Source organism: Agelaius tricolor, unplaced genomic scaffold, assembly GCF_023055355.1.
Source record: "Agelaius tricolor isolate 1412-34295 unplaced genomic scaffold, bAgeTri1.0.p SCAF_1, whole genome shotgun sequence".
Classification (NCBI taxonomy): Eukaryota; Metazoa; Chordata; class Aves; order Passeriformes; family Icteridae; genus Agelaius; species Agelaius tricolor.
In genome coordinates this window covers 18,820,192-18,847,000 of record NW_027269261.1, presented here as the reverse complement: position 1 = coordinate 18,847,000, position 26,809 = coordinate 18,820,192, and the positions used below count along the sequence as shown (strand labels likewise).

Genomic DNA, 26,809 nt, shown 5'->3' with positions numbered 1-26,809 from the left:
TCCAGTAGAAAAATAATTTAATAAAGGGATAAGTTTCAAGAAAGTATCGGTATAGTAACAATATTTTAAGTAAAATGTCCACAAAAATATACATGTCTAATGTGACTATACATTAAGTTTTCCAACAGGTCCTGTTTTACACTTGGTTCAGTCCATGTAGGTTTTCATCTAGAAAAAGCCTTTACTGCTATCAGCCTTCCTGGGATAGATCAGTTTGCACAACAGAATCACATAAAAAATGTTTTTTCAACTCCTTTTAGGGTCATACAAATAAATTTTAGAGGTGGTAACAATCCAGAACAGATCAGGTCATACCATAGCATTAAAAAAAAAGTGAGTACAAACAAGGAAAGTGTAAGTCAGCTGCCCAAGGGACACAGGCAGAAACATTAGCCCTACAATACACACCACACAACACTGACACAGCTGGAAAAGGAGTGGCATGAAGGGAAGAAGGGCAAGAGGGAGGGGAAAATCCCAGGAGGACAATTCCCAGGAACTGTGGAACTGCTAAACAAGAGGGCTATAGAGAAGCCAGGGAAAAGAACATGTGACCAACATACGTCTAAAAACTGGACAATTTTGTAACACAGAAGACAAGCTAACTACAGGAATATGAAAAGGAATCAGTGGAGATTGTTTATTTCTTATTTTTCCAAATGGCTACTGAGCTGTAGAAATAACAGGTCTGTTCCAAAAAGCCCTTACCAATAGTGCTAATTCAGCTGAACCAGAAAGAAAAACCTGGTTACAGAGAGATGGAAGAGTACAGCAGAAAGTAAAGAAAACATGTTCCACCAGCAGAGGACAGGAACACAACACTGAAGGGGAGATGCCAAACAAGAGAGATCAATGTTGTCAATGGGAGAGGTACAATGCCACAAAAAAACAAACCAAAGGGAACAAAACAAAAACCCCATCCCATAGAAAGAAAATGGAAAATGGCTAAAGAAATAAAAGGACACACACTTTCCAAAAGATTTTTTGTTTTATAATCAAATTTCTTTTACATAGACAACTGAAACACACCAATATTTTGTGCGAAAAATATTTTTAAATAAACTTTGCTTGTTCTACATTTTTGTACATTCTGATATACATATGTAACAAGGTTTATGGCACTGTAACCAGGATCAAAATCATATAAAGGAAAGAAGTAATTGCTCTCATTTATCCTTTCTGAATCAAGCTGGCTGCTGTTGCACTATTAGACTTGAAAAATTATTATCTTATTATTAGTGGGCAGCCAACTCTTATTGGTTTGAACCCTCAAAACAAACCCCAAATTATTATTGCACAAGAAGCCAGTGAAGGCATATGGCATCAAATGATCGAAGTCCCTTGCTGTTAAAACCTAACACCCCAAAATAGAAAAATAGAACTGGAACATGAAACACACCAAATAAACTTTGTTTTCTTCTTTAGTTTGAGTCAGGAGTGTGAAAAGTGCCTTGCAGACTTTTAAGCTGCTCTGATTTCCTTTGCATCAGTGAGCATTTTGCACAGTCTTTGCAGAACCAAGGCCCTTCTGTTTCAGGGAGGTTTTTTTCTGCTTTGTTTTGGCTATTTGTGTTTTGTCTTCAACTTAGGTTTCTTCAGTCTATGAACCTGCACAGACTACTTAGCCATAAACTCTACAAGTAGCCAGAGAGGAGGGAAAAATAAAACTTAAAAGAAAAAAATCCCAACATTTCTTTTTCCTGTTGTTTTTATTTTAAAAAGTACTCTTTTTCTCTGAAGCCTCCCTGCTGTGACGGTGTCTGAGAAGGAAATCACAACAGCATCCCAAACCCAGCAAAGTTCTTGGATCTTTTAAAAACCTTTCCTTACAAAAAAAGGTTTTTATTCACAAAAAGTTTGCCACAAAACTCCCCTTTGAAAGCTAAAAAGAAGACCCCACAACCACCCATCACTGCCCCAAATCAGGTGAAGAACACGTTCCACCCCCTCGCAGCATGGCCGTCACACGACAGTCTCGACACCGATCAGCTTTGGTGTGAGGATTCGTGGGGTGACTCCATTGTTCAGGTCTTCTTCAAACTCCAGTAACTGCCCCATAAAGTTAAGGTTGGGGGAAATGATTGGTCGTTTTCCTTTGACAAATTTATAGGCATCTGTCATGGTCATGCGTGTGTGCTTCATTAGGTATGCAATAACGATGGTGGCAGATCGGGAGACACCAGCCTGGCAGTGGATGAGGAGACCTTTTCCACACTGATGAGCTTCCTCTGCAAACAAGACAGACAAAAGAAAGTAAGATTTCTGCCTGTTTGTAAATCAGAACAAGCTCAGTGCAATTAAGAGTAACTTAATGAGAAAAGTTCCTTGATTTGAACTTTTCACGGTGTCTCTTCCCCTCCATCACATCTTCCCCCAAGGTTTCAGAGCTACTGAATGTGAAACCCCCAGTCCACTCTGACACTGAAAATCCTCACATCCATTCTCTGCTCTTTATTAGCGGAACCATGCATTGAGAGATGCTGCTTCACTGCCATGAGCATTTTGTGAGGAGGGCAAGGTCCATGATGAGGAATCTCAGGCTTCATTTCCACCTCAGTTGCAACACCACTGCATTATGTCAGCAGCTCAACCTCCCTGTTTTTCAGAGCAGGGAACCACTTCTAGAAACCAGATATTTTCAGATTCAATTCATAACAATACATGTGTTTCAATGCCCTGTCCTCTGAAGCTTTACAAAAGTACTCTTGAAATGAGCTTCAGTGGGTGTCTCTGCTGTGGTGCCTCTGCAAAAGGAGGAGCTGGATACACACACACCCCCCACCAAGATTCATCACTTACAGGGAGGGACCCTAGGCAGCATTTAGGGAGGACAGAGTCCTTCTAATCACATGCTAACATGACATGAGAGAGGACAGTCACTACCATACCATCCTCATCTGCCACAGCTTGCTGTTAAAACAGGAGATTGAACTTTCAGGAAGTCACACTTCCAACTACTTCTTTTATTTCAATCCACAGGAAGAACATGAATTTAGTTTGCGGGTTTTGGCTCGAATCCAACCCCACCAAGAGTACAGTTCAACCCGCCCCACATGTTCAACCTGTACTGTGAGAGCATAAATGAAGCCAACATCCCTCTAGACATTTTTGCCAGTTAGTATTTCAGAAAGCTGAAACTCTCTAACGCATTTTGCCACACATTCCCAGAGATGATTTCACTTCCTATGGCTTTAGTCTTAGCTAAACCTGGGGTTGGTTGTGGTTTTTTGAAGACATATTTAAAGAAACATAGGCCAACAATCCACAGTTTAAACATTTCCAAATCTTCTCAAATGCAATTTAAAGTTTACCCTGAGGAAGGGAAAGCTTTGGCCAGTTACTTCCCCAGCTGGTTAATTTGAGAGGGAAGAAAAACTCTCAATAGAGATATATTTGTTTATTAAAACAAAGACAGACCCTCAAGATGCAATTATTAAAAAGGAAGTAAAATGGGTTTTGAAAGGCTTTCTAAACCTTTCCAGAGCAAAGCTGCTTTCACTGCTCTTGGTAAACACTACCTTTCAGTGGTTTTGAAAACTCCAATCCTGCAATTCAAGGGGATGAGGGGAGCAGAAATCTCTCTCTTGTACCTCAGAAAGACCTCAATGGAGCTTCACAGTCTCTACCTAAGCTTAGCCTATAATATCTCCTCATCTTGTTGAACTTGAAGTTTGAAGTTTTACTGGACTTCTTGATACAGCTGTTTTCCTAGAGGATCAAAGCAAGGTTTCCTTTTCTCTGCCCTTCACCCAAACAAGTGTTCACCTTCCCAGGCACACAGTAACCAGCAGCTTGGGAAGCTGAAAGCACTACCGGTACTGCTGGGACTGGGTTAAGAAAACAAGGGAAAATTTGAGTTAGAGATCCTTCTTCACACTGTAGAAGACAAGCCCAAAGGCTCAGAATGCCAAGATTCACCTGAACTGCAGCATAAGCAGTGATTTCTCTATTCACTTCACTAAAGCAGTGTGGCTGCAGAGCACAGGCATCAGCACACCATGACCCCCTGCCAAGACACAGCCAGGCAAGGCTGAGGAGCCATCTGCTTCTGAGCTGCCAGCCCTGCCCGGTGCACAGCAGGGGCAGATGGGCTCACAGCAACCTGCTGAGCCTGGCCCTCCTCCCTGGTCCCACAGCTGGGGCCAAATCCTTGCTGAGCCTGAGTGCACCTGAGTGCAGAGCCAGCACAAAGGAGGGGAGGGAGGAACATGGCTCTGCACCTCCCTGCCATTATGGGGTCAGTCAAGGACCTACACTGTGCTGCACACACAAACACACATCTTTCTTTGTCTAGTACTCCTCCGTCAAGCCTGAAGTATTGGTAAAGGAATTAGCTCAGTCTCAGCACAAGAAAATAGAATTTTATGTCAGTGGTTCCCCTGGCATATTTCACATACTTGTGCTAGCGAAGTACCTTTACTATGCCACAAAAGTAGTGTCAACAAAGACTTCTAGAGGGGCAAGGCAAGGTCTTCAAAAGCTTTCAGCACCACATGCTGAAGTCCTCTCTGACCAGCCCTGCTTGAAGTGGCCATCTGGCTTTAGCCTAGCTGAGCATGGCCCCAAACTTGGCTGAGGGCTGTGCTGTGTTGATTGTAACAAGGTCCAGAACAACGCTGCTGGGTCACTTCTTCAGCAATCTCCACAACAAGCGGCGTGTTTGTGGTGAACTCTCTCACACAGCCTACAGGGTTTAGAGGCTTATTAATGCAAGTTTTCATCACTATCTGCTCAACCACACATACACTCTGAAGCTACAAATCTAATGGTGGAACAAGCCAAGTGTGAAAGTTTGTCAGTTTTCTCATTAAGTTAGCAAAGACTGAGAGACCATTAAGAACAGTCACTACGAAAAACTGGCTGAAAGCCACTGTGTGGAAACTAGGAATTCAAAGGAATCAAAACAAGGGGATGACGGAAGTCTCAATTTTTTGGGGTTTCCTGAATTTAGAAGCCTGGAGGTAGGTGTTAATATCACTGGATAAAATTTGTAACCTCGGGCTACTTAACCAGATGGGCCAGAGATGAGAAAGGACAGAAATATGAGGTGCTCAGCATTTCTGACAACCCAAACTAAAGGAAATATGGCCTTAACCAGCCTTCAGAGTTGCTGGCAAAGCATAAAGTTCACTCTAAATTGTTATAACGGGTAAAAATAATAACAATAAAAAAACAAACAGGAGTATTTCCAGGCAAGGGTAATTACCAATGAACTCAAAAGCCTCTTCAAAATACTGCCTGAGATTCTGCTTGTTGCTGTCAGTGGCTGGGAGCCGCTTGTAGTTGAACATGCCTTTCTCATAATGGTACAGGGGCAGGTGAGTGGTCACGTTGATGACGTAGCCAATGTTCATCCTCTGCATTTTCTCCAAGTCCTGAGCATCATGCTCGTTTCCGAGGAAAAGGAAAGGCAGGATGGGGGTGAGCTCAGCGTTCTCAATGTCTGGCGTGGTGGGGATGGACTGAGGTAGCACGGGGGGCACAGCGGAGGCACCGCTCCCTCCTCCCCCCTCGGGGCACTCTTGCAGCTGGAGGGAGTTGTCACAGAGGTTTTCATGGTTCTGCTTGAAACCACTGAGTCCTCCTGGGAAGAGAGATCAAGCAGATACTTTGGTTAGATACCCCAAGATTCCTTCAGAGCACACAGTGGGGCCACAAGGACTGGAGCTGGTTCTACTGTCCCCACCACCACTGAAACAGTGCCACTGGGCTGTCGACAGCAAGGGTGGCATGATTCAGCAGCAGGCATTGTCCTCCCTCTGCACAGTGGATGGTGCCAAGGAACAACAGGGCTCACAGACAAACATGCCTCTGTGCAACATCAGCCTGCTGAGGCTGCCTCACCTACCAGCCCACGCGACAAGGAAGGAGTTTCAAGAGAGAAACTTCACCAAAACTAAGGGCCAAGGGGCTATCAGCGCACTAGAGCAGAGCAGCAAGCCAGCTGGGACAGTCTTAGCTTTACCTGCCCTTTAGCAGGCCTGCAGGGCATCTCCCCACCCAAAAGCTCTGAAGGGGATGGGAGCAGCTCACCCCGGCATCGCTCCAGGGAACAGCACGTACCCGTCTGTGCGCCCAAACAAAAGAAAACCACTCCTTGTAACCTACAGCGACTGAGGGGCTTGCTTAACATATGGCAAACAGCTCTCCTTTTGCTGCCCCAGCCACCTGAAAATATCTAGCAAGAGTTATTTTTAGGACATTAAAATGGATTGGGAACTGGATCTGAGGGGGGAGGGAGAAGTCAGTTTTTCAGTGAAGGAAGCTCATGCCTTCCCTGCTCTATTGCTGGCTTTTTTCAATAACCATTTCCCTTCCCTTACTTTTTTCTTTTTTTTTTTTTTTTTTTGAGGAGGGTGGCTTCACAGAGCTGGAGCAAGCAAAGTGGACCTTCTTTCTACACCTCATTCTGCACTGACATCAGCAGCAGGCTCCCCACCTGCCCAGTTTCCATGGCAATCCCATAAAGCACACAATGACATCAGCTGGCATGACATCAGCTCTTTGAGTGCAAACAATACAAGAACTACTACTTTGTTCAAGGCCTTTGGTAGGAGGCAGCAGCGTTCCTGGGAGTCACTGATGTAATGCTAACAGGTGGCTCCTCTGAAAGAAAAAGGCGGAAAGAGGAGAAACGCAGGGATGTGTTCCCCCCCACCTCACGCACGTTGCTGTTGTACCAGGATACTTGAAGTCATGCTCAGCATCAACATGAGCCAAGTGCTCAGGCTCAATTGCACTTTGTTAACTGTAGGCCAAAAAACATCCAGGAGAGCGAATCTGAAGTTACTAGAAAGAGCCCCACTAGCCAAAATAAATGCAGAATGTCACCCTCCCAATAATGTTATTTAAAAAGAAAAAAATAAGAGAGAAGCTATTTGTCTTTTCCATGCTCTTTCACAGTGATCCAGTGAAAGTGTTAAAGTGAAGCAAAATATGCCCCCACTCAGGCTCTGGATCAGACACAGCAAAGGGTTTCAATGCCTACTGTTGAGGGCTGCAATTCAAATGTCCAATTCAAGTGTCTGTGACATGCTTAGGGTGGGACCCACCCAGGCCCATTTCAGTGCCCTGTGCTGTATTTCAAGGGCACAAGGCACCCAGACTAGTTACAACCATCTGAGCCCCTGTAATGAAAGTACCCTTTTCCACATCCAAGCTTGTGTCCTTCACGCACTGCTAGTAATGTAATTTCCCTGAAATCCTTGAAATGCCTACAAAATGCAGAATATTTCCCCTGCCTCAAAAATGTGCTTGTCTTCAGCTATTTCTGCTCTTTATAGGACAGAGCAAACAGATTTGCCTTAAAGATCTCTATTCTGTAAATTGTTATAACAGGGGATCAGGCTAGAAAGAAGAGCAAGGACAAAAATTTCATCTCAACTGCACCACCTGGCCTCAACAGGGCCTGAAAAGTCTTCTCAGTCCACTCAAGAAAATAAACAAGATGATGGTCCCCAAGCTGAAGATGTCTGAAGTCTCATCTAAACCAACAGCCCCAGCCTACAGTCTAGGCTAAAGACTAAACCCTAACCTACATTCCCATCTTTCTGAATGGGCAAGCAATCCATTCAGCTTGAATATTGCTGTTTAAACAATAGCTGCAGCATGCTGGGATTCCCAAGAAAACCCCTGAAAAAGTTTTATTTTTTAGTGACTCCAGAGCCAACGCTCATTTTCCACCTCTCCTGATGACTTTTGGGAATAAGCAGCCATAGCTGGAGGTAGAACCCCACTGGTTCATCACTCAGGTGGGGACACACTGATGGTGTGGCAGACATCATCTTGCTTCACCAGCTGCCTTGTAAGACACAGCAGAACATCAGGGCAAAGGATGGGAAGGGACCTCAAATACAACATACGGAAGATGTCCCAACAAGTGGAGTAGCCAGACATATAATACCTTCATTCACAATTTTTTTACAGACATTTGCCAGTGTCACCATTCCCAATGTCAGTTCACATCCCCCACTCTCCTTGTTCATCTCCTCATGTGAGAGGAGAGTTAAAAAGTCATTTCAAACAATATTTAAAGCAACTCTCCGAGCAAATGTTCCTGAAAGAACACATTACTGGGGAGAGGATTACTAACCTGCTCTGGCTCAGACATGTCAGCAAGGGAGGACAGGACAAGAACACTGGTACCCAGGAAATGATGCAGCAAGATGCAGTCATGGCATCAAGCTGAACTCTAATCGAAGAGCAGGAGCTTAGCTTGTATCTGTGCTGCCATATGAGTCATGCAGGTCCCAAAAAAGGACCCAGACACCTCCTGAGTGCTGCTCCATTCTCAACACACACGATCCTTGCACAAACTGATTTATGAGGCACTAGAGTAATTTAAGTGGCACTCAAGCACATATAATGCTCAGGCTTTTCTTAAGTTTGAGACTACCTCCCAAAACAGGTCCAAGCAAAGTTAATAATGATCAGTCAGAAAGAGAGGGATGGATTTTCCACATGAAGGTAAATACAACATACAAAGTATTCAAATGCATCTGTATTCCCTTGGCAAGCTGCTGCTATTTCAGTTCATTTCAAGTCTTCATTTAGGGAGAGTAGAAAAGGTGGGAGAGAAGAGGCTGCTCCCACACCAGAGGCCAACACAAATCTCTTGCAAGCCTGGTCTAAGAGTTGATTCATTAGACTCAGTAAAGTGCAAGACACCACTGCTACTGACCACAACTCCAGATCACAAGGAAGCTCAAGGCATGGATGCAGAGACGCAACTTGGGGTTGTAACAAAAGCTGTTTTGTGATTCACCCTGCCCAAGCCTTTCCAAACCTGGGGAATGTAGGAAGCATTACAGAGGGCAGTAACAGCACCTGTGGCCGAGAAGCACAACTTAGCAGAAGTCTCTTACTAGCACAAAAGCTGCATTTTAAAAGCAGCTTTTCAGATACTGTTTGCAATATGGGAAAAGCCTTCATCATATAGAGACAACCTAAGTAGAGAGGCAACGTAATATATCCACCAAGAAAGTCCATGGGAATGCATGGCAGTCTGCTGGAACCACAGCCACGGAGTACGGACTCAGGAGTGTAGCCACCTTCAGTGACAAACCAAAATGCCAGCAGGCAGATGAGCCAGTGATGAATGTCCATTTCAACACTGTCCTGCCTGCAGCCCATCTCTCCTGGCTTTAAACACTCCACAGAGCTTGTAATGACTAAAGCATGAGGAAGTATGCCCAGCCAGTGGGATGCAGCTGTGCTTGGGCACGGACAACATCCCAAGTGCCTTTGCTCTGTTCCAGAACGGCTGCTGGGCAGGTGTTCAGAGGGCTGAACCTACCCAAACCGAAACAGAGATGGACATACAAGGATACTCAGAACTCTGGGGAACCCAAGGTATTTCTTCCATGAGGAAATCAATCAGTGAAGTAGAACCCTTGCTGGCAGATGGCCTCACGTGGTATTTAGCAGAATACAACAGAACACCAAGGGCTCTTTGCTCACCACTGATGCAAGACCCAAGTTGCAGAACCATTCTGGCAGTTGTAACTCCGTGACATTTTCCAACATCCTGCCCTGCCAGAACAGTAAGTAAGTGACAACAGACTTTGAAGTGTCTGAGACCTCAAAAATTTTGGAGAAGTTTTAAGTCAGCACCTTACGTGCTCCAGCTATTCCCATTCATTTGTTCAAATTCTCTGCTGCCATCTGCCCATAAACATCTCACTTAATGCTCCTCAAACTTTCCCATCAGGCAGCACCCAAGAAGCAGCTGCACACAGATTTTCCAGCTCCAAAGCCACGCAGGACGCCAGGGCTCACACCACCACTGCAAGACCAGGTGAGCAGCTGAACAGCAGCCAAAGCAGCTCTGAACAAATAAAAAAAGACAAGAATCATGGGTCTGGCATTAAATTCATGCTTAACACAGTGTCCGTCATTTGCCATCAGAAGAGGGCAAATACGATGCAAAACAAGCACAAAAGGTACAGCAAGAATGAGGCAGCCAGCTTTTTATGAGAGACTATGGCCTTGAAATAGCATCCTCTTCAAAGAAATCCAGAGAAACAAATTTATAAAAGTGGATTGGCTGGTTGGGGATTTGTTTGTTTGAGGGGATTTTTTCATTTGTTTGTACCACTGCAGCTTTTTAGTTTAGGGTTTTCGTTGTTTGTTGTTCAAGAATATTGAGAATTTAAGTACAAGGAGTACAGTAACACCTGTACCTGGCCTCCTCCTCTGTCTCTCCTTCAGCCACCACTGCTGCTCTCTGGCTGCATGACTATATGCAAACTAAGATTTGAGTTCACAATATGCTTTGGCACATTTGCAATATGTTTCCTATCTGGAAACAGGCTCTTGCCCCAAAGTTAAGGAAGTAAATGACCTTGTTTCCAGTGGGAGAGCTTAGAGAGAGGCAGCTACAGTCAAATACCCTCACCACAAAGCAACACCTTTGCATTACCTCATCGGTGTGGATATACTTTGTTCTGACCATGGCAGGTACTGGGTGTTCCCGCTCCCACTGCAAACAGGAACATACTTGTATACACGACAGACTGCAGATGTGGGAGCCATATTTAGACTAAGCATGTGGTCTTAGGAGACAACCAGACCTTTTATATGGTTTTCAAAGCCGTCCAGGCAGATTTCTGGATCTGCTCATCCTTGATTACAATACCACAAAGCTATCTCAGAAAAAAAAAAGGGGGGGAAAAAAAAAAAGCAATGCACACACAAGCACAAGAAGAACAGAAATCCCAGGACACTGGGAAGTATCAGCAAAAGAGATGTTCGATCTGTAAATTCCCCTCCTCTCGTGTTGCTGGGCTCTTGTGGAGTGCACAGCAGAGAATCTGGTGATACCACAGTTCTGGTCACACAAGCTTCAGTCGCTCAGTAGTGAAGCCAAGCTTTAAAACACCCACTCAGCATGTGCCCTATCAGTACCATCACAGCAAACCCTGCAGCTGTGTTTGAGTGAATTTAGGGCTGAAATTTCACAGGGAGCATTTGGGGTGCAGGACAGAGACACTCGGACAATTGGTGTGTATCTGTTTAAGACAATGCTTTGAATTTGTGCAATACAGCCTGTTCCTTTAAACCTGTGACCTCATTTATTTACATTACTGCAGAAAAGCACTGCCAGAAGCAACAGCTGATGACAGTCTCATGTATTTTTCCACTAAGACAACAATTAAACTGCTCCTGTGTTATTAATGAACAGATGACTTTGTGTCAAGTTGATTCAAAGCACAGGATGCCTCAAGGTTAAGCAAACGTGACTCCAGCATGTAAAATAGAAGTTAGGTACTGTCCAGATGCTTCACCCACCAAGTGCTCTCCTCCTTCCTCAGCCTCCTGAGCAGGAGGGCCCAGGTTTCACAGCTACCCCCCACCATGCTGCCCACCAGTGTCTAGAGGTCCTGCTGCAGGGTGGCGCACTGGTGCTGAGCCACCACCACTGCAATGCCACCATGCGGGCTGCTCCTGTACCATGGGCCTTCTACCAAGGCAGATGCTGCTGTACAGGTTGAAGCAGAATTCTGCCATTATAGGTCCAATCCACTCCTAGGATATGGACAACAACCTAGACCATCTCTTCATGCCACCAACACAGCTATGGCTGCAGGTGTAGGTCTGCTGAGCACCAAGGAAACTGTCAGGGAGGGGATGGAGGCACTGGGGTTGCATCCATCATGCACAGGACCTAAGGCGACCTTGCTATTGAAGATGCAGCCATAACACTTGCTCACAGATGTTGCTGGAGTGATTTTAGCCATAACAAAGATGGTTCCTGGTGTGTCCTGAGGATTATGCTCTATCCATCCTGAGGCACTGAAAGAAGGGATGCTCAGATCTCAGAACAACACAAGACACACACTTTCCTTGCCCAAGCAGGGCTCTGCTTCCCCAACTTCTTCTAGAGCAACAGGGCCAATCCAAGCAGATCACTGTAGGAGTGTTCCTACTCTTCAAGCAGATGGCCATCTCCTCACCACAGCTACAGCTGAGCAGTGCTCAAGGCTTGCCCTCACTGCTGCAGCAACTTTGACATGGCTGGAAATACTGTATTTGCCCACACAGCAGGAAGGACAACTCCCTTATATCCACAGGGGTGGGGACCTATTGGACCACACTCAGCCAGGTGACATTAGTGAACTGCTCACCTGCCTGTGGGATGTTCCAAGGAAACCCTGCCATGGGGCTTTCCCTGTCACCCACACAGCATTCAGCAACAGCTGTGCTGCAAAAGATTAAGCTTTGAGCAAACATAAAAAAGTAAAAGTAAACATCACACACAAAGAACAGCTTCCACCTCGATACACTCAATCTAATCTAGTCTCTCCCTTGAACTGAGCTGCCAACAGCACTTTAAAAAAAAGGCAAAACTTCACATTCCAAAGAACTTGCAAGGTCAGTTTTTTTCCATGTGGGAACTATCCCGAGAGGTCAGTTTGTACACAAATTCTGGCCTAGAGGAGTCACAAGGACATCCTTGACACAATGGCTTTGAGGTCCCTTTAGAAGTCAAGAGTGCAACGCCGGATAAAGACGAAAGGTTTCCCCTCAGCATCAAGGGACATGCACAAATGTTTGCATGTTATTTCTAATTTTATCTCACTATGGTTCACACCCCTTGTCACAGCACATCCTCTCTCACTGGCTTTTGAGGTCCCTGGCCTCATCCACTTTTATTTTTTTTCCTCTGACACCAGGCACAGCAAAGCTGGCTCTCCCAGGGTCACATCCTGGGGAGGCAGGCAAGAAGTCATCCAAAACCCCATTCCCTGCCAGACTGTACCAGAGTTGCTGGCTCTGTCCAGCTCCATTCTCGTCTCCTCCCATTCCGCCACCATCCATTTTCAACCACACCATCACTCCCCAGGAGCCTCCCACACCTCAACACATGACTTGCTTTTTTCCACCATCAGCTTTCACCTCGTCACTTTTCCTCTTCTCATGACTACTAGATCATCTAAATCCATTCCAATTAGAAAAAACAATCTTTCTTCCTTGACCTGCCACTAGAAAACCTTTCTTGGATTTCAGTTTAACTCTTCTTTATACTTTTTTGTGTCTTAAATTTAGGGTTTTTTCTCAGACCCTGAACACCCAAGCAAACTCACATATCCCATCCCTTTACCTGTCAGCTTTTCCAAGAGATGCTACTAACCTTTGGGCTCATCAGCCTGTCCAGAAGCCACCCTGAATAATTTGGGACCCCCTCTCTGTACTCAAGACAGTGGTTCCAGCTTGTAACTGGAAATCTGCCCTATGTTACGGGAGTGCTGATTCTGCTTATTTCAAAACAAAACCTCAAGTATTCACAGGAAAATAAGCTAGCATTCTTCAAACCACTGTGTTATCCTTGGGGAGCGGTCAGGAGGGTGAAAGAGGAGAAGGCCTGCTCTGAATTTTGGTACAAGGACTAAACTATACAAGAATGTAAATAGGAATAAGGCAAGAAACCCCACAACCCAAACACACTATGGTGACGACTCTGCAGCCACCATGGAGGAGTGGACGTACCCTCCCTGGAGGGCAAGCGTTTATAGCAGAAACTCAAAATTAGTCACATTACAACTTCTCATGGCAAAAGTATGTGTTCCCATGGGGATGCAGGCTAACATGAAGTCCAATTAAATAATCACTGGAAATGTCAGCATAAACCCTGAAGGAATACATACTTCTACTGTGAAATGCTCCCACTGGAAATCATATTAACAAAAAGGTCATCAAGAAATGCTAAAGCTATGTACAAAAGAGGCAGGAGAAGTGAGAGAGGAGGGAACAGAAACTATTTTAATGCAATACAATACCACAAATGGTTTTATATTGACAAAGAGCTATGGGTCTGTTTTCCCAGACAGAGGTAGAGCTGAGCAGATTTGCCCAAAACAGCAAGTTTCATTTGTTTTCTAATCTATTACCAGTTCCCTCCCTGGTCATCACCATATGCATCTCTCAAGCAAGTGGCCTGGAAAGAGCCAGCACAGGAGCAGGATGCGGGCAGCTGTGGCTCAGCACGTCTGAGGAGGTAGAAGGGTCCCAGCACTGTGTCAGACATGCGTAATCCTGGATGCGTAGGAGTAGACCTTTCTGTTTAATCTGAGCATTTTAGAGAACACTGACATTTTCATGCTTCCGCCACCCATTTATTCTCTTTCCCCTTTTAAGAGCAACTTCTCCAGGACAGTTTCTTTCTAAAGAGAGGGCAGGCTGCTTTGTTTCTCCTGAGAATAACACAGGCTCTTTTCCAGTCTAAGCCACTGCTCCTCTACATCAGAAACACCAGCACCATGCACATTAATATGAAAGGAAAACAGGGTGCTGATATAGCACACTCTCATTTGGGAGTACCATCCATTCCTGATGAATTTAAACTCTTTTTAGACTGAAAAGTTTCTACCCTTTTATCTAGAAATAACAGTATCTGGCTCTGATTTGACACTTTCTAGCAAGGTATTCCAAAACACATGAAGGAAAAACAAGGAAAGGAAAGGATGGTTTCTTTACATATCTCAGTGCCACAGAGTCCAAAATAAAAGCAGCACATTACTGGAACTAGCATGGTGTATGCTAGCCCCCACTTTGATAAAAGCTTCAGGGCCAGCTCTGCTGGCACATACATCCCAGTCTAAATGGTCAAGGAACCAAGGCTAGCCCCCAAAAACACCACAGGCAAAGAGAAAGTTGACAAAGATTGCATCCATATTCTTCAGACTCAAGGCAAGAAGGAAGCAGGGAGAGGGGGAAGAGAAAAAGACATATTAACAGAATCCAGAGCTAAACAGCAATAAAACAAGGATTATTTCCAGATAGATGAAAATCAACCCTTGTGTCCAAATAAAATAAGTCACTGTCTCCACTAATATTTCCCAGGAAACATAAGAACTGTGTTGTCCCTCAACAGAGATGATGCTCTGCCTTCCTGGACTAACACCTATGAATAATTTCATTGTAAACAATCAGAGTGGTTCTGTACCTAAAATATGCCAGCAAATTTTAAGCAGCAGCAAAAGTCTTATTTTTAGCTCTCATCCACTGTACAGACAGATTCCCATTACCTTAACAGAAAATAAGAATAATTAAGAGCCCAGCATCAACATAGTGCAGGTCAACTGCTCCAAGAGCAGCTTTTGCTTTAAAGCATTAGTGTTCAACTGCTTACATAAGGCTTAATATCACACTTTGGCATAATGAACTGGAGACAACCAATTTGACTGGTATGACAGAAGCTTGCAAGTTTTCTTCTATTTTCTTTAAGCCATTGTAAGAAAAAAAATATATATATGATAATTCATGTGTGGACAAAGAGTAACATTTGTTCTTTTTATTACCTTTAATTAGAAGCAGCTCTTCTCTGTTGCAGTGAATCAAGTGGGAATTTATCCAGGCAGGCTGTAGACTTTTTAAAGCTAGGGCATAGTAAAAGAGTTGGAAACAAATGTGTTCACATCTCTATTATTATTCTCTTAATTTATATTTTCCAATTTACTCCTTCAAAGCCCTGATCTTGTAAGCAGGGTGTTGCATGCACACAAAGCAGCACTTAACCCTGGCAGGAGCAGGGGTTCCCAAACCCTCCCACCCAGTAGGAGCATTCCTGTCCTCCAGCAGCAGGGAATGACAGATTTACAGTTCCCTCCTGACCCCACCATGCCCAGACCCTCCAGTGGGGACAGCCCAATGCAGAAGCTCCCACTGCAGGAGCTGTGGGTGGGTGTAGCTGAGCTAGACAAAGGGTGGCATTGCTCCAGGCAGCAGCAATCAGAAGCTCATTCTTTCAGGTCAGAGGGACTAGGTGGCACCTAGACCTACAAGGTCCCAGTTGCTCCCTGCAGACTGGCCAGTTTAGGTCTCTCTGCACACATTCTCCTGGGACAGGCTCACTGAAACCAAGTGCCAGGAGATCAGAAGCTTGTGCCCCTTCCTGATCTCGCTCTTTTTACTGGGAGCAGAGCATTCCTTTGTAAAAGGAGGCAATTCCCTCACCCAAGCAGAGAAACACATGAAGATGAACCTCTATTTTTAAAAAAAAAAATTCCTGGAGGCAAATCAGAGCCTAAAATTTGCAAAATTATGTGCAAAAATGCACAAGGGAAGAGAATGCTCCTAAATCCATCTCCCACTCTCTGCAGCAGGTAGCTGTGTTCTCCCAGGGCACCACTGTGACTGTGGATGGAGCCAGGATCAAACACACTTAACACCAATGGCAACAAGAGAGATAAGCTCTGTGTAACAAATGGTGCAAAGGGCATTAAAAAAAAATCAAACAAAAAAACCAAAGCAACCAACCAACCAAAAAACCCACAACAAAACAAAACAAAAAAACACATCCAAATCAGATGAAAATAACTTCTCTACACCTCATGGCAAGTTTGTCGTGTTGGCTTAATCAGAGCTCCCCTGGCCACAAGACTGCCCTGCTATCTAGGCCCAGATTTATCCCTCTAGTCTAGTTCCTCCCTTTTTGTACCACATGGTGGACAGACTTGCTTCTCCATCTCTTCCCCTTTCCTTCCAGCCCCCAAAATGCTGCTCCAGAACTAGGTCAGAGACCACCTCTGGGTAGGACACAGGTCCATGGGGAATCAAAATCTTTCTAAGCAGCAGAGGACACACCAAAAACAACTTTCAGAGTGCTCCCAGATGTGAGGCTGCCTTCACCATAGACATTAATGGAAGCAAAGAGCTTCCTGTACTAAAAAGTCACAAGATGTTTAAACAAAATGAAACAACAAAACCCCCAAGCTTCACTACTGAACCACAGAGCATTTATCAATATACTGTGCAGAGACCATGAGCTGCCCTGAACGTTCCAGCTGCAAAAACACATCCCCTGGATCCCTCGTGCCTCCTGCCCACAGCAGTCCCAGTTCTGCCTCATCACAGAGTGTCCTGAGTGGCATTGCCAGGACCGGTGGCCGAACCCAAGAGCGCTAGTGCACATTTCAGCTTTCCCACAACCCTCAACACTCAATGGATCAAGAGGAGGTGAAAAGCCTGCCAGAGGAAGCTGAAGCAAATGCAATGTTCAAGACAGCACCTTGGTCCAAGCTCCTCTCAACCGGACTCTTTGCTGCCTTTACTTTTCCATAAAGCAGGGAAAGGTGACATCCATGATATATACACTGCTCTTCTTTAAGCCCCAGCTTACCAAACACCTTTATGATAACAACAAATTAACTTTTACAGTACAGAGGTGTTTAAAAAACTGCTACACACTGATTCAGGTGAGAACTTAGACTCAAAGCTTCAGAAAAACAGCTGCTCACAGTAATTCAGGTCAGCCTTGTGATTTCTGTAGCCAGCACTCTCCCAAGCCCACCAGGGACTTCCCAACAAGGCCAAAGCACCACACAAAATCTCGTCTCACACACAGAGGAACAAGGCATTAGGTTATCTTCAGATTACCATAATCTATTTATTTAAATAGCATGACTTGACAGCCCTGCAAGCTGATGGTGAATATTTGAGAGATGTTTCCCTCCTGACTAGCTGCTGAAATTGCAAAGCAGGGAAACGTTGAGATGTCTGCATGCTGCTTATATTTATAGCATTTCTTCACTTCTGAGTTGTTTGCATAAATAAATAGCCCTAAATATAATGGGGCTTTTCACAGAGTAAAAAGTCATAGCCTAAAGACAAGGGATGGGCCCCCTCTTCAAATGCATCATAAAGCCAAGGCAATCTCACTAAAAACCTCTGTGCTCATAAGGGTAGTGAAAACTTTGGCTGCTGCTTTGAAAGCAAATCACACATGTACAGGTCTAAAAAACTTTTTTTTTTAATAGCTCAGCTGTATTAGTTAAGATCCAGACACCACTCAAACCTCAAACACAGCTACCCTTCCATTCTGAGCCTCTCCAAAAGGTTCTGTTCACCTCAAGAACAAAAAGCCAGAAGACAGATGAGCACACCATCCTAGAGAGATTTCAGTCGAGGAAATTTTCTGGCAGGGCAAGGGTAAGGGCAGCACATGAGGCACTCAGCTAATTATAATCCAACATCTACCTACCAGGAACCTCATAGGGAATGCTACCCCAGTTTACACAGAACTGGAACCAGATTTTTCTTTATAAGCATCAGAGAGGTTTGCCTAATGTAACATTTTGGTTCTTAATTCCAAGGGCATAAGAAACTGGGGAGCAAAAGCTAGGGGGGGAATCTCCTTTCTATTCCTCCCTTTCCAAGGCACTGTCATTGCTCTCTTTCCAAGGACAGTTAAAATGTGATAGGCACCATGCAAGCCAGCACAGCAAACTCTCAGATGCCATAATCTCAGAGAAAAAGCCACACTTACCATTACTGTTGAATAGGCAAAATGTAGAGGTAACTCTCCTCTGCAGAAATATACCCTCAAAATATGTCAAAGACCCTGGTCTCCAGCCACACCAGCATCCCAATTTATCTATATGCAAAAGGTAATGACACATACAAACAATTTTCTGATGTGATGGCAAAGAATATTATTTATTCCAGTAGAAAAATACTTTAAGCACCAGCAATCAGAGCCTGAACACTGAAGGTGAAATCTCAACCTGACAGAGCTAGCAGAAGCTTTTCCCCCAGTGAATGATAGGGCCAGCTCTCCTCTGCCACACAGAGGGAACACATTTTATTTTTAAATGCTAAGTGACTCGTGTGAAATGTCCTGTGTTTTTAAAACTACACATTTCCCTATTACAACCATGACCTAATACTTATTCAGTGGAGATCTCTGGTGGAAATAAGTGCCAGGCACATGTTTTGTTGGTCAGCTGGATTTGTTGACCATTACATCAAGTTTTACTTTCAAATACATTTGTGCAGTGTAATCCAATTAGGGTTTAAAGCAACACTGACAGTGTTAAATTCTATAATTAATCAAAGTAATAATTAAGGTATTTGTACAAGTGACCAGGTCAGGTATTCCAAAGGCAGCTGATCACAGTATTTACATGAACGTAGGAGAATATAAAGCAAATAATTATTCCTTTTGTAAGGAATAATTACTTGCTTAAAAAGTCCCTTTGTAGTTGTTTCAACTTTGCTGATATGTGACTCTAGTGTGGTAAGAGATCTGAAACTATTCTTAGACCATGGCAGAAAGCATGAAGTGGTTTCTTGGCAGGTCTTACACTCCCCACTATAATGAGAGCAAGTCACTTCATTTATTTCCCCGTCAGATGAGCAGAGAGAAGACTGAAAGGCAGAGCATAAATAAGTCCTCTGACTGTGAACAAAATCAGGTTTTGTGGAGGAACCAACTGGTTCCTCCCCATCTCCTTTGCAGAAGTCCAGCCATGAGTTTACAGCATATAGTGGGAATTAAAAAAAAAAAGCCAAATCATATTTTTCACCTCTACTTTTAAATTCCTTGAAGTCAAACACAGCAGCCCTTACAAACTACACACAAGACTTAAGCAGGTTCACAAGGCTCCTGCTGCTGGGTCTTGAGGGAAAAGGAAGAACGGCAGGATGGAGACAATGCCACTGGACCCTGGTCAGGGAGACAAGGCAACTCCTCTTGTGTTAAAAGCTGCCAAGATGTGCTGGCATAGATGCTTCAATTTTTCATTTTATTTTCCTTTGTAGAGTGAATTTAGCTTGTGAAAAAAAAAAAAAAAAAAAAAAAGCTGAACTCCGAGCCTAAATGTTTCAGTCATGGAAAACTAGTACTTCTCATCTGAATGCAAATGAATTTCCCACTTTCCATTTTGAGGTCCTAGTAGAAATCTTAAGCACACCAGCTCCCAAGACTCAAGGAAACTTTTGCTATGAGCTGAGGTGCTCAGGGAAGGCAGTGATGCCTCACTGTTGGGTTTGCGGGAGGGAAAGGGGTACAGCCCTACCAAGGAGGGCCAGGACTGCTGACCCAGCCTGGGGTCACAGAACCATGTTCTTCCCCTCTCCAAATTCAGCTTTGACATTGGCCTCAAGTAGAAGGGACACCGGGCTCATATAACTGCCCCCGTCTCCATTCCAATGCTAAGAAAAAAAAACTAAATTAAAAAAAAAAAGCATCAACAAAAAGCAAGGCCTTTAGTTTTCAGCAAACATGGAATAACATGGTCATGGGGTGTTGGGGGAAATATGATTTCTTCCTATTTTGTTTATAAACAGACTGAGCAGCAGCTTTAGCCAGGACAGCTCAGGCTGCTACTGCCCGTATAGCAGGACTACAAAATACAGGATCCTTATGGGTTTATTTTTTGCAAAAATAGACGATTAATGCCTGTCTCAAGTGTTGCTGTGCCTCGTGGCAAAAGAAATAAGCAAATCTTTCTTAAGAGCTTAAATCAAAATTATGCATGTGTTACATTTATGACCAAAAAAATGTTAAAGGAAGTAGCAAGAAGAGGAATGGATAGAAAGGGAGGAACTGAAGTCTTAAAATCTTCCATGCCACAGCATACATGAAACCCTCTCTTGTCACATCGCTAGTTTATACATTGGTCTGCTACATTAAAAATAAACGACACCATGTCTTTTTAACTCGTGCCTCATAAGGCACACTATACATACATTTATCTATAGATCACGGCCCGGCCTTGGAAAGGTTTCTGTGCTGCTTAAAAAGCCTGGGGCACCTCAAAGCCGCTCGCCGGCGGGGCCAGGCAGAGCTGTAACCCAAGCCCCGGCTCGGCGATGGGACCGAGCCCGCGACGTGCCAGCGTGCCCCGAGAGCGGCAGCGGGGCCGCGGGCTGACAGGCAACACCAAACATGGAGAAGGTGGCACCGCATGGGGGGACGGGAACTTGGACAGCCCGGCTAGCAACCAGTGTTTGCAAAAACAACACGGGGGATCAGATGGGCCGGCAATAAATTAGGGCCGGGCAGTGGAGAGCGAGAGAAATCACTAAAAGTAACAGACCCAAGCAAAGAGGTCTCCCCGGCCACCCCCAGTTTCGTTTTAGCGCCTGAACACAAGGATGGGGATACGCCAGCTCCAGGGCGGCTGAAGCACGACGGAAAAAACGCTATCTGTCAAGTGAAACTAAATAACGAGTGCTTTCAGTGCCACGCCCCCAGCTCGGAAAGTTAGCCGCAGCCTTCCTAAATGCTGCTTTATCCCATGCTCAACTCCATCTGACCCCATCTGGAGCCCCACTTCAAAGAATGGGAGTGGAGTTACGGTGATGGCCCAGCAGCTCAGCGCTGCCCAATTACTGCTCTGCAGCTTCATCTCAGCCATGATCTCATTCCAGGTACTGAAGAAGTACTATGCGAGGTTCAGAGAAGGTGCAGTGTTTTCAGAGAAACACAGAGAACACCTTCAGCACTCCACTTTTCTAAAGATAGGAAGGCTTGCAGACTACAACCACATATACATACCCAGCTGCAAAGGCTGTACAACAGAAGGATTACCACCAGAAAGGCACAACTCCAGTGGCAGCCTCACTCTGCCAAGCGCCTCATTGATGACCCCAGACTCCACAAAAGCATACTGGGATCCTGTAGCAAGTATCAAAACAAGCCCAGCATGACCACACTCTTACCAGGAGCAAGGGGACAGTTCAGCAATTTCAAGCTTCCCCAAGACACACAGAGGAGTATCTCACAGCTCCCCTAGATCCTACAAAGCCATGAAACTCAGCTGAGGAAAAGGGATAAAGTACCAGCCCACTCCATTCTCCTGCCACACTGTGCAGGTTGGAAGTAGCAAGCTGCACAGAAAAATTAAGCAAATTAAATACATACAGTATGAGCTAAGCAGCAAATCTTTCCATAGTTTCCCCCTGCCACAGCCAGTCTCTGCCAACCATACCTCTGAATGGCATAAGCACCCAGGGGAAAGGAAATTTAATCTAGAGGACAGCATTGTTATAAATAGGATCTCGAGAATAAAGTGAAGTGTCCTTGGATGATGCCTTAATTGGTGGGGCTCATCTCCACCAGAGCATTAGGGATAAACCAAATTCCATATTAAAACAGGAGCCTTTACAGGAAAGCCATATACATAAATAAGCACTCATACACAGAAACACACCACTTTCAGATCACTCTTTAAACAAATAATTTCCCCCTGTCCATTATTCTGACCCCGTATCACCAAAACTGGGCTTGATTGCTCAAGTTGTGCTGACTGGTCCATGATACAATGCCTCAGACCAAGTGACCTCCCTTATCTTTCCTCCCCCCTCCTTCTACTCTCCCACTGTCCATCTCCAGCACCTATGAGTCCAGTTTTACATGGACTAAAATAAGACTGCTAAGTAAAGGTCAGTCTGACAAACTAAAAGAGAAGTATCCCCTCCTGGACCTCTGCTCCTTGAGCTATAAATACTCAGAATAAGCACTGGGGGAAATTCTTTGTTTGCACAGACAGACACCAGGAAGCACATTTCCTCCTCCTTGCACTTCTCACCCCTCCTGCTACTCAAGGACAACATCCAGAGAAAAGCAAGCACCTCTCTGCTACCAGCACCATGATTTGTCCATGGAAGGCATTTGATTTGCCACTGGTGACTTGAGACACCCAGGCCTTCCCAGAGATAAACAGATGCTTTCAAGGTGCAACCATCAGCAAGGCTAACAGCAGAGAGTACACACTGCAAAGCAAACCAACACACTGTGTCTGGGCAATGAGGAGAATTACCTTTTAGGACTAAGGGCTCCTTGCCTTCTCGCTTGAGTGACTCCAGCACTATGTGGAGTGGCTGGGAAGGCATCACCCTGCTCGGCTCATTGGTATTCTCATCATAAACTACAATTTCTTTGGAAAAGATTCTCTTGAAGGAGTCCTTGCCTTCCCGGCAGGAGATCAAGTCCAAGACTGTGATCTTGCCCTGCTGGAGCCTTCTCCGGCTGATCTTGTCAGAACAGTTAATGTGGACAGCCCCTTGAATGTGGCTCTTATTATACTCCATGAAGGGCCTGCAGTCAATGATGACAGGACCTTGGTTCTGTTGGTGGCTCTTGCTGCATTTGGTCATCTTCTTGGCCAGATCATTGGGGTAGATGATTTTGATGCTGGCGAGTTGCTTGGTGCTGCCCAAGACAGGGCTCCCAACTCCGCCCAGCGGGCTCAGGCTGCCGGTGTTCTCATTGCTGTTGACCATTTGGTTGGTAGGGCAGGCGGGGGAGGCTCCGGTGTGGGTGCTACTGGTGCTCACTTGAGTTTGGGCCTGAGTGTCCTTGTCGTAAGTTGCCACAGTGCAGCAACTGGCACTGCTGCATCCACAACTCAGAGAGCGTGCAGAGCCGTTGGATGAGGGCATATACGTGAGATTAGCAGTCTTTAGGGACACGACAACTCCGCCGAGCAGACTGGAGTGGCTCTCACCAGCAGAAGAAGCAGATTCAAGGAAGCTGGAGTCTAAACACAGGTTGAGATCCTGAGGTCTCACTGGCCTCGAAAGTGCCACTACTACCCTGTCGTCTAAAGGAGATGGAGGCATGAGGAGGCTGAGCACTAGCAAGTTAAGAAGAACTCAAGATCACCCTGAAAAAGAAAAAGCAGAAGGGAAAGAAGAAAAAAGGTGATGAAAACAGATCATGAAATCACATAAACTGAGAGATCCAGCAACTTATTTTGCCGACACTCATTACCCCTACACCCCTTCTGACAGTTACCAGTTCACAGTAAAAAGCCTTTTCAGTGCTGCAGAGAATACTTCAGCTATCTGCATGTGCACCCATAGCACGCAGAATCCACACGAGCAGCTTGGACTGTGCAGTGACACCCAGGGGAAGGCATTTAGCTACATGCTGACGGTACTGAGCTATTCCGAAACCCCAGGCTGCAAAGCTCACCACTGATAACGACAGAGGCACGTTCCCTTATCCCGTTGCTCACTGAAAAGGAAGCAACTACTGGGCTGAGTCCACTACAGGGAGGAACGCGTAAGAGCTGAATAGCTGAATGTGTCAGAGGTGATATGCAACTTTTCCAGCATGCTGGAATAAAATTAGCCTGTGAATAAATTTTCTGAGACAGTTACAAACTTGAACACATAAGGCTAAACAAAAAAATACCCAATAGAAAACAAAAAAATTAGCTTCTGGAGATCCTTATAAGCATGCACCTTGCACTTCCCTCCCCCTGTTAGAGGTGAACCCAATCCCAGTTAAGCCCTTAGCTCCAGGCTCGGGAAGTCGGCTGTTCTCCAGCAGTCCGTGAGGTAAATTCCCGCTCCCCACCCCACTTCACAGCTTCTTCAAAGAGTGGTCTCCTCCGCCCCAGGCAAGGTCACTGCCTTCCCCACCTTTGCCTTCCCATTTGCTAAGACGCAGCACGCAGGATTTGAATCCCCCCGTTTCTACTCGGCAGACAACGAAGACGACAGGAACAAAATACCCAAAGCCAGCCCTGACAGTGCGTCACCTTCACCAGCAACTTCGGGAGCAGCCGCAGCTCTCTCTGAAAAACCCATCCCAGCACCAACTTCACCAACTCCACCAAGACCCCGGAGCGGGGCGAGCACTCGCAGCTCCCGTTTGCCGCCCCGGCCGGCTCTGCACCGGGCCGGCTAGGAGATGTCCATCCCGAATAAGGGATGGCCGGGGGGCACTGCCACCTCCAGCAGCCACCGCTCTACGTAGCAAACCCGCGGGTACCTCCGGAGCGCGGAAAGGTGCCGCGACCCGCCCGCCCGGGCACGGCGGAGGTGCCGCGGCTGGGCAGAGCGGGGCCAGCGGCGGCTCGCTCGAGAGGCTTTCCCAGCCCGTTCTTTTCCCAACCCTCCCCTCGTCCTATTTTAGGATAACACCTAGGATAAGGGCGCCCCGAGCGCATTCGCCTGACGCAGTTAAAATTGTTTAATAAACGAGGGAGACAGCCCAGTTACCCAAGCGAGGGGAGACAACGAAAGAGCCCAGGAGCAGAGAGAAGCTAAAGTTTTGCCCCCGATCGCAGGGAGCCGGGGCTACCGCCAATCGCGCGGCGGGCCGGGCCGGCGCTCCCCGCCACCGCAGCCCTGGCGCGGGCCCCCGCAGCCGCGGCCCCCGCAGCCGCGGCCCCCGCAGCCGCGGCCCCCGCTCCGCACCGTGCGCCGCACTCACCGGCGCGTCGCGCTCCGTCCCGGTGCGCGGAGGTGGCGGAGGTGGCGGCGGCCGCCGCGGGAGGAGCCGCTGGTGCCGGTGCGTGTCGCGCCCGCTGCCCCGCGCGCCGCCCGCCCCAGACTCCGCACGCCGCCCGCACCATCCTCGTTACTTTCTCTTTTGCTACCGCGTAAATGTACGGCCCGGCGGGGGCGGGGCCCGCGCCGACGGGCGGCCGCGCCGACCAATCGAAGCGCGGGGGCCGGCCCGGAGGTGGGGCGGTGACGTCATCGGTAGCCAATGGGGAGGGCGCGGCGCCGGCCCCGAGCCCCGGGGCAGCCGCCTCTGCCCGCGGACGGGCGGGGCGGCCCCCGCGCGCGGTCCCGCGGCAGCGCCCCCCGCAGGACGGAGAGCGCCCGGGAGCGCCCTGCGTTCGGCCGTGGCCGTGGCCGCGGCCGCGGCCGCGGCCCACGGGAATGGGGCAGCGGCACCAGCCACGGAGGCCAGGAGAGCATCAGCCCCGCTTCCGGAGTGCGGCGGCAGCGGGCAGTGCTGCCCGTCCGCCCCAGCCCCGCCGCAAGAGGCTCAGCAGTGAACCAGCGGCGCCAACCCGAGAGGATGCTGTATAGATGCTTTTCCAAGCAGTCCTTCCCTGTCAGAAACAAGACCTCATGAGGTACTTGGGAGGAGGAAAACCCAGGAACCACATCTCCTCCTGAGTCAGTCCATCAATCCGCAAAGGCAGACACAGGGAAAGTGGCATCTCCATCCTACCAGTCCCACCCTGACCATGGGAGCACTGGAGAGTTTCATCCACAGCCCAGCATGCAAACCCGCTGAGCTACAGGAGGAAGGTTGAAGTTGGAGCAGATAAGAAAAAGCCCACACTACCTTCTTGGGAGTAGAAGAACAGTAATTTCCTCACACAAAATCATTAAATCACAGGGAGGGCAGGAGATGTGCCCTACACTGCCCAGAGACAGCCAGGCCTGGAGGTCCCTGCCTGACCCTCAGATGGTGCATGTTATGGAAACTCAGATAGAATCCAGCTTTGGCACATTGTCCAGTAAAGATCCTGAATGTCCAGATTAGATTGGACTCTCCCAGTCCAGTCAGTGTAAAAAGGAAAGCAGCACAGGCTGGAGGATAAGATTTTGAGGATAAGCATGAATCCCTTTCATCCTTTCTGTCAGAGGCTGACATGGGCAAAATAATGAGCTCTCACCCTTGTTACGTGAGCACTACAAGGTGAGAATTGATTTTCAAGCCACATGGATCAGCTCCTCACACACACTAGGAGAGTACCTGGCAGCAGCACAGGATTTCTGTGCCCCTTCCTTCCTCACTGTGTAATCTGTTTACACATTTCCTGGTTCAGCAACCACATCTCATCATGTCCAGTCCATCACATATCAATCCACCAAGTCAGTGACAGGGAAAGTGGCATATCCAGAGCAATGCATCCTCCCATGTCCTTCCTAACCATGGGGGTGACAAAGCATTTCACCAGCTGGGAATGCCAACCAAGCTTTGAGCTACAGGAGGAAAGATGAAGTTAGAGCTGGTAAGAAGTTGTCAGCATGATAACATTGAATCTAAATTAGCGCCCAAAGATTTTGGTTCTGGGATGTATACAGATAATTCATTTTTCAACTGCGATTTTCAAGTTGTAACTACCAATCCAACTAGGTCAATTGGAAAAAAAAAAAGTATATATATATATAATGCAGTAATATCATCATCCAGAAACTCAGTTTGAAAAAATTATGAAAACAGAGAGCAAGACTTTAGAAGCCCTGAATACCTGATTTTTTTTTTATTAATAATTCTGAGGTAAACAGCAAATCCTTTTTCTCACAGCCATTCTTTAAACAATCAGTT

At 46.4% G+C, this 26,809-nt stretch overlaps 2 protein-coding genes across 6 annotated transcripts; one reads left to right on the top strand and one right to left on the bottom strand.

Moving 5' to 3' along the window:
- On the bottom strand, positions 1-25,141 carry DUSP10 (dual specificity phosphatase 10). Of its 5 annotated transcripts, none has more exons than XM_071425637.1 (6): positions 24,950-25,141; positions 22,545-23,390; positions 18,266-18,373; positions 15,300-15,377; positions 5,294-5,584; positions 1-2,228 (listed from the first exon to the last, which is right to left on the bottom strand). In XM_071425637.1, exons 2-6 carry the CDS (start codon positions 23,344-23,346, stop codon positions 1,963-1,965), a joined length of 1,545 nt encoding a protein of 514 aa, XP_071281738.1. In that variant the 5' UTR covers positions 23,347-23,390; positions 24,950-25,141; the 3' UTR covers positions 1-1,962. The 5 variants fall into 5 exon arrangements, with proteins under 5 accessions (XP_071281738.1, XP_071281721.1, XP_071281730.1 ...); XM_071425620.1 differs by having other exon boundaries at positions 5,207-5,584; positions 24,950-25,139; XM_071425629.1 differs by lacking the exon at positions 15,300-15,377 and having other exon boundaries at positions 5,207-5,584; positions 24,950-25,139.
- Positions 24,445-25,523, top strand: LOC139600300 (cuticlin 2-like). Its single transcript, XM_071448402.1, has 2 exons — positions 24,445-24,522; positions 24,804-25,523. The coding sequence occupies exons 1-2, from the start codon at positions 24,445-24,447 to the stop codon at positions 25,521-25,523; spliced, it is 798 nt and encodes a 265-aa protein (XP_071304503.1).
- The last annotated feature ends 1,286 nt before the right edge of the window (positions 25,524-26,809 follow it).